Below are 12,630 nucleotides of genomic sequence, written 5' to 3'. Positions count from 1 at the left end.
ACTATTATATCCAATTAATATATAAGGGATGTGCCGATATGAAATTTTGGCCGATACCGATAAAGTACTGATATAAAATTTACCAATACCGATAACCGATATTCTACCGATCCGATATAAAATTAGAAATGGTCCTTGAAGAACCTGAAAGGTTCATCGACCTCCTTAATAAATGTGGGTTTTGAGGTGACTGCAGTGCAAAAGAAATTGCATATTTAGACATTTACCTTTTTAGAAAGTAGGGTATGGAGATTATCCATAAAAATTACAACAAAATGGCAGAATTTTGCACTAAAGTATCAGATATTTAATGATATATCGGATCGGTAAAATAATCGGTAATTTTATCAATAAACCGATATGCCTATATCGGTCAATACCGATTGAGTACTGATTAATCGGTCCCATCCCTATAATAAATATATACAATAAATAATAATTATTGTGGTAAACCAGGTCAAGATTTCAGAATATGCCACTGTTAAATGTAATATGCCCCCAGGGGCTAAAAATTTGCAACCAGAGAGGTTCCTCCCTTAAAAATACCATTCTATCAGACATGAAAATGGTAAAAGATAGCACTAAGTAAGGAAGTCAGTCACAACATGCTTATAAGTAACTTTAAAAAATGGTATGTACTTACAGCAAGGTAACAGGGTCCATAAGCTTTCTGGCACCACAGCATATTTCGATTCTCCTGTTTTTTCCCCTGCACACCAACAGATCCCATCATCACATTGAAGTTCCTCGTAGTTCCCTTCCTCTGTGCAGTGCAAGGATATATCAGAACGAGTTTCTTTAAGCTTCTCAACTTCACGGCTACAAGCTGAAAGGAAATCAAACTTCATAGAAGAATAATAAAAAGATATGACAAACTAGCACAAGGCCTTGGCCTAACTTTCCTTTTAACAGGAGAAAAAGAAAGTTAAATGCTGGATGACCATAACAAGCAGTGTGGTATTTGTAGGGGGATGGGGCAGAATTCTCCCTCTCCCTCTGGATACTTGTGTCCCCCCTCTGCTTGACAATTTTTATCCCTGCAGGAGGAATGATATTTGGGTGGGAAACAAGAAATTATTGGCAATTTAGTTAGTTTTTCCCCACTTCGCCATCCAATTGTAACATTTTCTGTCGGACAACCGGAAGCTCCATTTGGCGAACACACTTAGCGGCCTCAAGCTCTATTCCTGGAACTGTCAAACAAGTGGCCAGGGTTGAAGACCACCTCCCCTCTTCTCTTTACTTTGTTCATGGATTTGACAGGACCACCCCAATGAATGTGAAAGTTACAAATGAGTTGTCACGTAACTCGAACTTGTCACTGCAGAACGTCTGTATTTGTATGAGTGGAACAATAGTGCACAAAGATAGCCTACCAGGTGTAGAAGTATGAAACCGGAATTGGCCGATAGATGGTGCTAGCCGGCAGTGGAGGGCCCGGAAGATCGCGTAAGCAGCGCCAGCTGATGCCCGCCACTCCCGAGGACGTTATATCGGAACACAGTAACGCGAGTGCCAGACAGAGAAAGGTGTTGCACACCCGGAACATGTCGAGTTTTGTGCCTACGAATTACGATTTGCGGACAGCATTGGTGTTCTGTTATCATTTGAAGAAAACCGCCGCAGAATCGCATCGAATGCGCGCCGAAGCTTACGGCGAACATGCTCTAGGGAAAACACAGTGTTTCGAGTGGTTCAAGAAATTCAAAAGTGGCGATTTTGACTTGCGAAACGAGGAACGTGCGAAACCTCCGAAAAAGTTCGAAGACAACGAATTGCAAGCTAAAACCTGGTGAAACCGTTAACGCAGATCGCTACCAACAGCAAATGATCAATTTACATCGAGCATTACGTGACAAACGGCCGGAATATGAAGCAAGGCAACACAAGGTCATCCTGCTCCATGACAACGCCTCACCACACACAGCAAAACGGGTCTGGGAAACGATCGAGGCGTTCAAATGGGAGATACTAGGGCATGCGGCGTATTCTCCCGACTTGGTTCCTTCAGATTATCATCTATTTGCCTCACTGGGACACGCTCTTGCAGAACAGCGCTTCAATTCGTATGAAGATGTACGAACATGGCTCGCGGACTGGTTCGCTTCAAAAGAAGAACGTTTTTTTTGGCGTGGCATTCATAACCTGCCGGAATGGTGGGAGAAATGTGTAACTAGCAATGGAGCTTACTTTGAATAAAATATTGTTTCTCAGTTGCAAACACCAGCCATTTACTTCTTGCAAACAAATTCCGGTTTCATACTTCTACACCTGGTACATGGAATTTTTGACACAAGCACAATAGCTCTTTACAAAGTCTTGTTTTTAAAAACACACTGTGCTTTTTCTTTTTTTTAGAATAATGTGCTAGATTTCTTTGTGAAGCTAGAATGTTAGTGAAAAAATTGAACACTGCGATTTCAGACTCTGCATTATCAGGAATCTGCCTTCAAAATGAATGAAATCTGATAAAACTGGTAGTGGTGAAGGCTGTGTTTATCAGAGGATCGATCGGTTCTGAAAATTTGCAAGTGTATCTACACAAGAAGGCAAGAGTAGATGCACTTGCAAAAGATTTAACAAATGGAAAATTGCATGGCCATGGCTTGATGTATCTAGTGATGAAGTTACACATACATTATCATTCAACATCACTGAATTAAAACACTTTTAAAACACTTTTAAAACACTTGAGCGAGTTGGAAGGTGGTATCCTTTTTTGGAAATATTTTTCAATTTCAGCATGTGTTGTCAAGTTGGTAGTTTTTTTAATTTTGCAGCAAGCTAAACACATTTATAAAATATCATGAAATTATGTACACAATGATGGACGAGTAGTGTTAATCGCTGTTGTCTTATATTCAACTTGGCAGGAACACTTGCTTACCTAACACATTTTCAGAATTAACAAGCTAATGGAACTTGTGTTTAGCTCCTGGGACCAGAGAAGCAAGTTAATGAGTAGTTTTTATGATACCGCAAATGTAACCACAATTTAGCAAAGTAGTATTGGGTGCTATTTTTATGGGGTAGAAAACTTTTTAATTTTGCCTCCCCACCCCCAAAATTATGCCCAAGTTCGATTCAGATCCCTAAAAGTTAGATCCCAGACTAGATTTCTGGCGGTGGGTGTAAAAATCTCACTTTAAAGTCTGTAGGCCCAGTGTTGATTAGCTGTACTAATCATAAAGTGGATTTGGCCTTTTCTTTTTGTCAAGATACAAATTTAAATCATCAATTTTTCAGCAATTATTAAAAATATGTTGTTTTTTTAAGTTGAGTGACATAAAACGAACTGTGGAGTCACCCCATTTACTATTTAAAATTGTCGAGATACCCCCCCTGCAACACCTCCCCTCTAGCAGCCACAAAGGTACACACACACATATGTATGTATATATACAGGGTGTTTCGTAAGTGCGTTTACAACGCTTGGGAGGTGATTGTACGAGTGAAAATAAGGTGGAAAGTTCATGTAACGAAATTCCGGAAACGGCTTTCTTGCCGAGTTATTGACGTTTGAAAACGTGGGAAAATGATTTTCCGAAGTGAATAATGGCAAAACGGGTGGAGAGAAGTCGTCGGTGTTGAGCGGTCCACTAAGAAATTGAGTACGCTCTTGTCAAAAAATCACGCAGGCAATGTTGTGTAATGTCGGCGCAAGGGATTCCCCAAAGGACGCGAACGAAGATGTTGACGGGAGTGGGGTGGGTGTGCGTTCTGCGTGAGCTGGTATCGACGAAAAATGGCATGTGTTGAATGGCACCAAAAAACAAAGAAAATTTCCTGACCGAAGGGAACCATGACGTAAAAACGGGAAAAAAATGAACTGCCATAGGTTGCATACAACCAAGCGTGGGGGAGTGGTTATCACAGTGCGCTACGACACCAGGAGTTCCGGGTTCGAACCCCGACCCGGGCATGGGCGTTCCCTGTGCTCGTCCCTTCATCAATTTCATCGTATCAGCTTCGCAATTAACTAAATGTGACAAAAAAAGCGACGCTAAGTAACAAAAATGAAATCAAATCATTGATTGATTGCTCAATTTGGTTTATTTTACTTCGCTTTTCCGCCACCTTTGGTACGACACACACAAAGAACACAAATGGCCAATCCGAGATTCGAACCCACGATCTCTGGCTTAGAGTCAAATCAAATAGTTTTTTTTATTTTCGAATGTGGATGGGGGTTACGTGTAGTTTTTTCTAGTACTCATTCATAATTTTGCAATCTTTTCCTATTATTGACATTCTTCTTTTTTGTAGGAATACTGGCCCTAAAATGAGGAGGTGTGTGACCCACACCAACCCCCCCTCCTTCTTGAGCACGCCACTAACTGCTACCCCAAATGTCGACGTCACCGCCATAAACACTTGTAGCCCGGTGTAAGGGATGGCTGCATACACGTCCCAAGAGCTGGCGGACATGCATCTGATTTATGGGGAAGCTGGAGGTAATAGCCGTCCTGCAAGGCGTCTGTATGGGGCACGTTTTCCAAATAGGGTGTTACCATCGCACACCTTAGTTCAAACTGTAGACACTCGACTTCGGGAAACAGGATCAGTGTTGCCACCTCGTCGAGAAGTTGGACGACCGCGAAGTGTGCGAACACGACGGTTTGTGGAAGATGTGCTAACTGCAGTGATGGATCATCCAGGCACCAGTACGCGCGCACTAGCCCACGAACGAAACACCTCCCATGTGAATGTGTGGCGAGTCCTGGCAGAAGAGGGGATGGACCCGTACAAGTTGAAGAAAGTGCAAGAACTTTTACCTCGGGACTTTGGCCCACGTGAGGACTTTTGCCAATGGTTTGTTCATCAAATTGAAACTATCCCCAATTTTCAGAATACGGTACTATGGACTGATGAGGCTATCTTCACGAAAACTGGTGTGTTCAATAGTAAAAACAGTCATGTGTGGGAACATGAAATCCCACATGCACTGCTAGTGGCACATCATCAGCACAGATTCGCAGTGAATGTGTGGTACGGGATACTGCATGACCATTTGATTGGACCGTACATTCTCCCTGTTCGCCTATGTGAACCCACTTATCAAGCATTTCTCAGTGAGGTTTTGCCTGAACTACTAGAGGACGTGGCCTTGGCACTGAGACAAAGACTGTGGTTTTAACATGACGGTGCACCCCCACATTTCGATCGGAATGTGCGCCATTTCCTCAATACCGTATTCCACAACCAGTGCATTTGCAGGGGAGGGCCTGTGCCATGGCCACCTCGATCGCCTGATATTACGCCCCTGGATTTCTTCCTCTGGGGAGAGATGAAACGCATCGTTTACGAAACACCTGTCGTGTCAGCATCGATAGCAGAAACGCCGGGGTTGTTGGGTCGCACTAGACAATCCTTGATTCGCCGTTGTCGCCTCTGCTTGGAAGTACATGGTGGACACTTTGAAAACCGTCTGTGATGAGGTTCCCTTCACATCTCCATTAGGCATACTGTGTGCTCTTCAGGGTATGCAACCTATGACAGTTCATTTTTTTTTTCGTTTTTACGTCATGGTGCCCTTCGTTCAGGAAATTTTCTTTGTTTTCTGGTGCTATTCAACACATGCCAATTTTCGTCGATACCAGCTCACGCAGAACGCACACCCACCCCACTCCCGTCAACATCTTCGTTCGCGTCCTTTGGGGAATCCCTTGCGCCGACATTGCACAACATTGCCGCGTGATTTTTTGACAAGAGCGTGCCCAATTTCTTAGTGGACCGCCCCACACCGACGACTTCTCTCCACCCGTTTTGCCATTATTCACTTCGAAAAATCATTTTCCCACGTTTTCAAACGTCAATAACTCGGAAACAAAGCCGTTTCCGGAATTTCGTTACATTAACTTTCCACCTTATTTTCACTCGTACAATCACCTCCCACGCGTTGTAAACGAACTTACGAAACACCCTGTATATGTATATAAAGCGTTATCTCATACTGTCTCTAGATAGTGGAATTTCCTCCCTCTGGAAATTTCATAAATACCACACTGATGACAAGAGAAAGAAAGGAGCCATACCTCCCTCCCTCACCTTTATGTCTAGTCTGCCTTTCACCATTTAGAATAATTTATGCTTTCTCATTTCTTAATTTTCGCCTCTTTTATTATTTGTTCATCTTTTCTTCTTCTTTCTGTTCCCCTTTAGCTATATTCCTGCATTTTAGCCTTCTTAGTATATCTATTCAATTTTGTCATTATCCTGTTTATTTTGTTTTCTCTTCCTAGTAAATATTTCGAAATTATGCTGTATCTATATATACATCACTTATTTATGTTTTTCATTTTATAAATCGCACAGAGCTCACAATTCGGCGTGCACCCTACCCCGAGCGCAGCCTCCGTCGATTGCTAATGCAGCCTTTATCAACTAACAAGGCTAAATAAGCAAGGGGGGCGAAGAACTGAGAGAAAAATGTTATCCTGGCATTATTCGCGATTAAATTTATCAGATATGCCATCTGGTGGGATTTTCAAGAACTACTCTATGTAGGATATTTGGGGCCCAGAGGATATTTTGGGGGAGGGGGCAAGGTTCACTCGCATACAAACACATACACACACACACAATGACGACGTCAGGGGGAGAACAGCACTCATTCTTCGTCGCGAATAGCCAAAAAAAAATGACGAAAATTAGAGATGGTACCGAAACCACCATTTAAATAAATATCGAGGAAAGAATGAAACTAAACCCTTCGAGTCCTGTCGAGATGAGGTCAATAATTAGACAATCAAGACGAGATCGATAATTATTTCCAGAGAGAGTTGTATCGTTCGAACGAAATCGGCATCGTTCATTTGAAATGAAAAGAAAAAAAACGGAATCTGGAATGCTTATTTTTTTGATAGCCGGGAACTGACATTAGTATTCATTCAGGATAACTATAGGAACAAGATGAGTTAGCTCTAAAAAAAAAAAAAAATAGAGTAAAATGTAGCAATCAATTCAGAATTTCATGTTCTCATATTATACCACGTAATCCAGAATATAAATGAGGCGCGTATATTTTAGGTTAGCTAGGCTCTGAAGCCCAGACTAAATACAGGAAATAATCGATTAGCAAATGTGACTGATGTTACACTCTCAAATAACGACCGTGCGAGAAAACGATAGTTTATGGCCGCCTTTACTTTAAGCTATCATCAGGCTTCTTCTTTTACATTCTTTTCCGACCAGCGCCTGGAGGCGACCCGTGACGTATTGGTATTTGGGTGGTTTTTAGCCGAAGCGCTGGACAGGGAAGTCTTCATTTTACCATGGAGATATAACCTTACAGCGATGCCAATGGATGATGTTCAGCGAACAACTTCCCCAACAATTCATTGCGCGAAAGCACGCCCGCTGCCATGAATCCGGCAAATGTTTCGGAGCGTGTTGGAAACCCGTTTGATAAGTATTGCGATCACAACTTTTGTGGCAGTGATTCAAGGTACATATATAACGATTATATGCCAAATGTAGTCCTTCATATTTTCCTAAGACTCGTAACAATGACCAGAGAATATAAAAAGATGCTATTTGCCACAAAACAACGTTGTATAGAGCTACGTAACATACCAAAAAAACACAGGACTATGGAGCCTGTTTCTCATGGAATCAATTGTGCAGTGGCTAATGCTATGCCCTTGTAATCGAAGGATCCAAAATTCGATACCCGCTGGAGGGGAATTGAAAAAAAAGTTAATTAAAGTCAAACTTTGTCTCGTGAAAATACTAATTTATAAAAATGTTCCGAAATACAAAATTGTGTACTATATTTTTTAAGGCCGTAACGTATCATTGGCACTTTTCGTATGTGTATTAAGGCAGGCATAGAAGATATGCTGAAAAGTACGAGGCGCATGTCAAAAAAGAGGGCCGATATTTTTTTTACGCGGGGTTGGCAACACTGATGAAGTTGAGCATGCGCAGGAGCATGCCCTAGTATTCTGTGCTTGCAACAGAGATAGAATCGTCAGAGTGGGGTTGCGTACGTGCGAGTAGCAGTAAGATGAAATGGCTGCCGTAATACAAAATCCCGCCAGATGTGAAGTGAGATCTGTCATACGATTTCTGAACGCCAAAGAACAGAATGCAGCTGACATGCATCGGGAATTGTGTGCCATTTATGGACCGACAGTGATGAGTGAAGGGAAGATCAGGCAATGGTGCAGAGAGTTTCGGGAAGGGCGTTCAAATGTCAATGACGATGAGCGTAGCGGAAGGCCTAGTGTTCAGACGGACGATCTGGTGGAACTCGTTAACGAGAAAGTGCTTTCCAATCGCCGGTTCACAGTATCTGAACTCGCCAGAGAGTTTCCAGAAGTGTCTGCAAAAATAGTGCATCGAATTGTGACTGACAACCTGGAGTATCATAAACTGTGTGCGAGGTGGGTACCAAAAATGCTGACAGACACTCACAAAGAGCAAAGAAGGACAGCTGCACGTGATTTTTTGACCCGCTGGGGGAGGATGGGGATGATCTCTTTTCGCACATAGTGACGGGGGATGAAACGTGGATATCGTACGCCACTGGGGAGTCGAAGCAGCAGTCAATGCAATGGCTGTACTCTGGTTCTCCTAAAGCGAAGAAATTCAAACAAACACCACCAGTTCACAAAATCATGGCAACCGTGTTTTGGAACCAAAAGGGTGTGATTTTGTGGAATTCTTGGAACCAGGACGAACAATTACAGCAGAGGTGTATTGCGAAACACTGTATAATTTGCGACGTGGCATCAAAAATCGGCGGAGAGGAATGCTACGCTCTGGATTTTTTCTGATCCATGACAACGCCCGCCCACACACAGTTGCTCGTACTATTGAGACAATTGAAAGATTTCGATGGGAACTATTCAATCATCCCACTTACAGCCCCGACCTTGCCCCCAGTGATTTATTTATTTTTCTTCACCTGAAAAAATGGCTTGCATCGAAGCGTTTCAACGACAGTGACGTGCTCAAGACATCAGTTCTGGACTGGCTGCACTCTCAGGTGGTAGATTTCTACGCAGAATGTATACGGAAGCTTGTGCCACGCTATCAGAAATGTGTGGAGGTTAATGGTGACTAAGTCGAAAAATAGACAAGGTTGTACTTGTTTATCAATCACAATAAATTTCTTCTCCTATAATTTTTCTTCTTTTTTAAAAAATATCGACCCTTTTTTTTTTTACATGCGCCTCGTATATACGTACAAATATACGCATACTGCGAACGTATCCACTGATTGATAAGCACCATTTCATTTTTTGTGAACATTAGAGATCGTACAGCAACCACGCCCGTTGCAAAACATGCGGATGCAAAGAGTAGCATAAAAGTCATACAGCACTGGCCATAAACACAGTACTTGCCTCAAAATACGATTCATATTTCATCCCGGATTGGAAAGATCACGCTATCTTAACCACCTAGCGGCGATTGGGTTCCAAAACCGGGGGGGCAAAGTACAAAACTGGGGTGGAGGCAAAGACAGTATATCTCCCTTTGTATATAAGGTTTAGCATAGTGCGATGGGCAAAAGTGGCGAAAATTTTATGCAAACTGCCCCCCCCTCGTCCCCCCTAATCGCCGCCACTGTGAATGTATGATGTTCTCCCACAATTAAAACATAAACAATGGCATACACAGAACACACACACACCTGCACACAAAGTATTAATTCACCAAAAGGAAACTACGGGGTTATTCCTGAGTAAACAAAAAAATGATCGATCAGACAATTCGATTATTGATGGCGGGGAAAGAACTTCCGGTTTGGCGAATTTTCCAATGTAAACAAGTGGAATACAGATCGTCACCGAGCTTATTTTTCTTATAAAAGATCGGAAACAAAATGGATCACTTGAAATTTTTGAATGATATAGAGAAACAAAGGTACCCAGAAAAGATTGGCAATTTCCCGGATCCTTTGGATGCAGATATAAGGGACAATACTAATATTTTTCCAAGGCAATGTTGATCTACCATCAGTTTCGTTTTTGAAAAGACTTCTCCAGGTTGAAATGAAGCTTTATAAATATTGAAATACTTCGATCACAACAGTAAAAGAAATAAAAATAATTACTACGGTTAAAATTATTGTTATACACTAATAATATATACCTAATTAAATAAAATTTATTCGAATTTTATTATTATTGTTGTTGTTCATTATTATCATGCTATTCGATCCACAAGCCAAGTGATTATCCAGCACAACTATTTTACATTTCATAGTTACTATACTGACAAGTGTCGTTCAAGAAAGAACTTTAGAAGTTAGAAAAAATACTCACAAAGTTTATATTGTGTGACCTCATCTAAAATTATAATTTTTCGATTTCTGAAAACTGGAATCATTTATTACTTGAATTAAATGGTAAAATATGAAAAAAATATCCTGGTTCGTGTATTTTTCACTCATTTTTTCGATCTAATTTTTAGGGGTGTGAGGAACAGAATTTTTTGGGTCGGGATGGGATCGGGACGGGAATTTTTTTAAATCCCGACATTCGGGACGGGAAAAATTCGCAATTTCCCGACAAAGTCGGGAAATTTTCGGAACGGGAAATGTTCGAAATTTCCCGAAGCTCTGGAAATCTCGAATTCTACACGTGATTTTCACTGTAAGTGATTGTTTTTGCATTTCTAGAATAAAAACTAACAAGTTCGGATAAGTTTTGGAAACTTACAGAAAACGCCGAGAATTAACAACTTTTTAAAATGACCATTCGGTATTTCCCGACTGCTCGGGATCTCGAAAAGTCGGGAAGTCATTTCCCGAAGTCGGGATCGGGACGAGATATTTTTTTCCCGATCCCGACTTATCGGGGTCCCGCACACAGCTACATATTTTACATTGATTCCTCTGTTCGAATACTAACCAAGCGAACCTTATTTCTGTTATTAAACACACGTTAAACTGTGAAATGTGCCATGCTTTATAATGTGGTAAACGTGAAATGTGGCTGGTAGCCCTCTAAGTAGTTCAAAGGGAGTGTAAAGAGGCACTAGTGTGAACGTTCTTACGGGCTGATGTGCTGAACGATGCGATTTCTCAACACTTTCGCTTTTGGCACTTACAACGTTTACCACTTTTAGTCCTCAATTTTCGAAACACGTAAAATATTTTCATTTGATTTGATGAAATGCCGACTGCAGAGCCTACTCCCTCGTCTTTGTGTCCAATCTTTTCGTTTTACTGCCTAAATCCACTCATTTTTGCTTATGGGGTCTGTCTGAAAACGATGCATAGATATCTGAGAACAATTGTTTGTTTCCTATCTCACGTTGAAACCTAAAGCCACACAAATATTGTCGCGTTTTCGGAAGAAATACCTTTGAATTCAATGTTATTCTTTTCAAAACCGGAAGTGCAGTCCCCGCCAGCACCAAGGAATCACAGAGATGTAAACATCCGGTGAACAGCGCCCATACAATTAAAAATGTTAAACATCGGGTCATTTTCATGCATGCAGCATATGCTTCGCTTCACGCTTGCTGTGGTTTGCCGGAGGGTCATTCCACGTCAATTCATACATGCCATGTCACCCACCATCCCCAATTTTGATGAAATTCGGTATGCTTATAGGACTTTTGATGGTGATTACAAAATTGACAACTTTTTTTAAAATTGGTCAAGGGGATCAGAAGTTACGCGCTTTTTAAGATCTCCGTTTACGCCACATGCGGCTCCACTTTGAATGACACGCATTAGGTTATAAACGATCGTATCTTCCCTCGGGTTTACCGTAGAAACTTCGACTTTGTTTTATTTTCTTCAGAATAGTATAAGCTTTCATTTAAATAACGTTTCCGATTAATGCATCAATAAACATGTATTTTTATATATAGTTTTATGTATTTTTTTAGAAAAATAAATGACTAACTTCAAGAGCGAATTTCATGCAATGCCCCCCCTTCAATTTCCCCCCAATTTTATATGTAGGTAGCTCAGAGTGTGTACTAATGGCTGATGGAAAAATTGGGATGGGCGGTTTAGACACAGGGTGATAAAAAATCATTTGCATAAAATGACATTAAAAGTAAATCTTATTAAAAATGCTTATGTATTTAGCACAAAGCCTGAAGTACAATATGTTTCAAGCTACAATATTCAAAATTTATGTTCACTATGTGTGGATGTAAGCATAGGCATAACCTGGCTGGGGCAAAGGTAAGCTCTTGCCCTCTCCCAAATTTATAGATTAATTAAAATTTACAAGCTAAATATATCTTGTGATCCTTCTGGCACCTGATAAACAAACGCATAAAGAGTAATAATTGTGATTTTTCAAATGTATTTATCAAATAATCCTGGCCACTATTTTTATGCGATGGTAAACTTTGTGATTATCTCAACCCAAAAATAGTTTCCAAGTGACACCCATTAAGATAGTACCTAAAAATTGTACTCTATGCATTGCCAAATCATGTACTATAAATTGTGCTGTTCACATTTTACATGGATATTTTGACCATTTCAAACACACTAAAGTATTTGACTTATCACTAAGTACATATGTCCTTCCATTTGTGTTGTTAATGTTCTCACTGGACACAGCATACTTTTTGGCCAGTAGTAGGCAGTTGATGGACCAAGTGGATGCAAGAATTTAATAGCTGCATCTCCATTTTCACGTGGACTTT

At 40.9% G+C, this 12,630-nt stretch overlaps 1 protein-coding gene across 1 annotated transcript in view; it reads right to left on the bottom strand.

The window, feature by feature from the left end:
* The window catches only part of LOC146004005 (uncharacterized), a 51,148-nt gene that overhangs the window by 9,787 nt on the left and 28,731 nt on the right, over nucleotides 1–12,630 (bottom strand). The window contains exon 5 of the mRNA XM_083142552.1: nucleotides 644–826. Within this exon, the coding sequence (XP_082998678.1) occupies nucleotides 644–826 (183 nt within the window). The remainder of the gene's footprint in view (nucleotides 1–643; nucleotides 827–12,630) is intronic.

The sequence above is a fragment of the Lepisma saccharinum genome, chromosome 21 (assembly GCF_977018435.1).
Source record: "Lepisma saccharinum chromosome 21, izLepSacc3.1, whole genome shotgun sequence".
NCBI classification, from domain to species: Eukaryota; Metazoa; Arthropoda; class Insecta; order Zygentoma; family Lepismatidae; genus Lepisma; species Lepisma saccharinum.
Note: the sequence above shows the minus strand (reverse complement) of the source record. Positions and strands in the feature narration are given on the sequence as shown.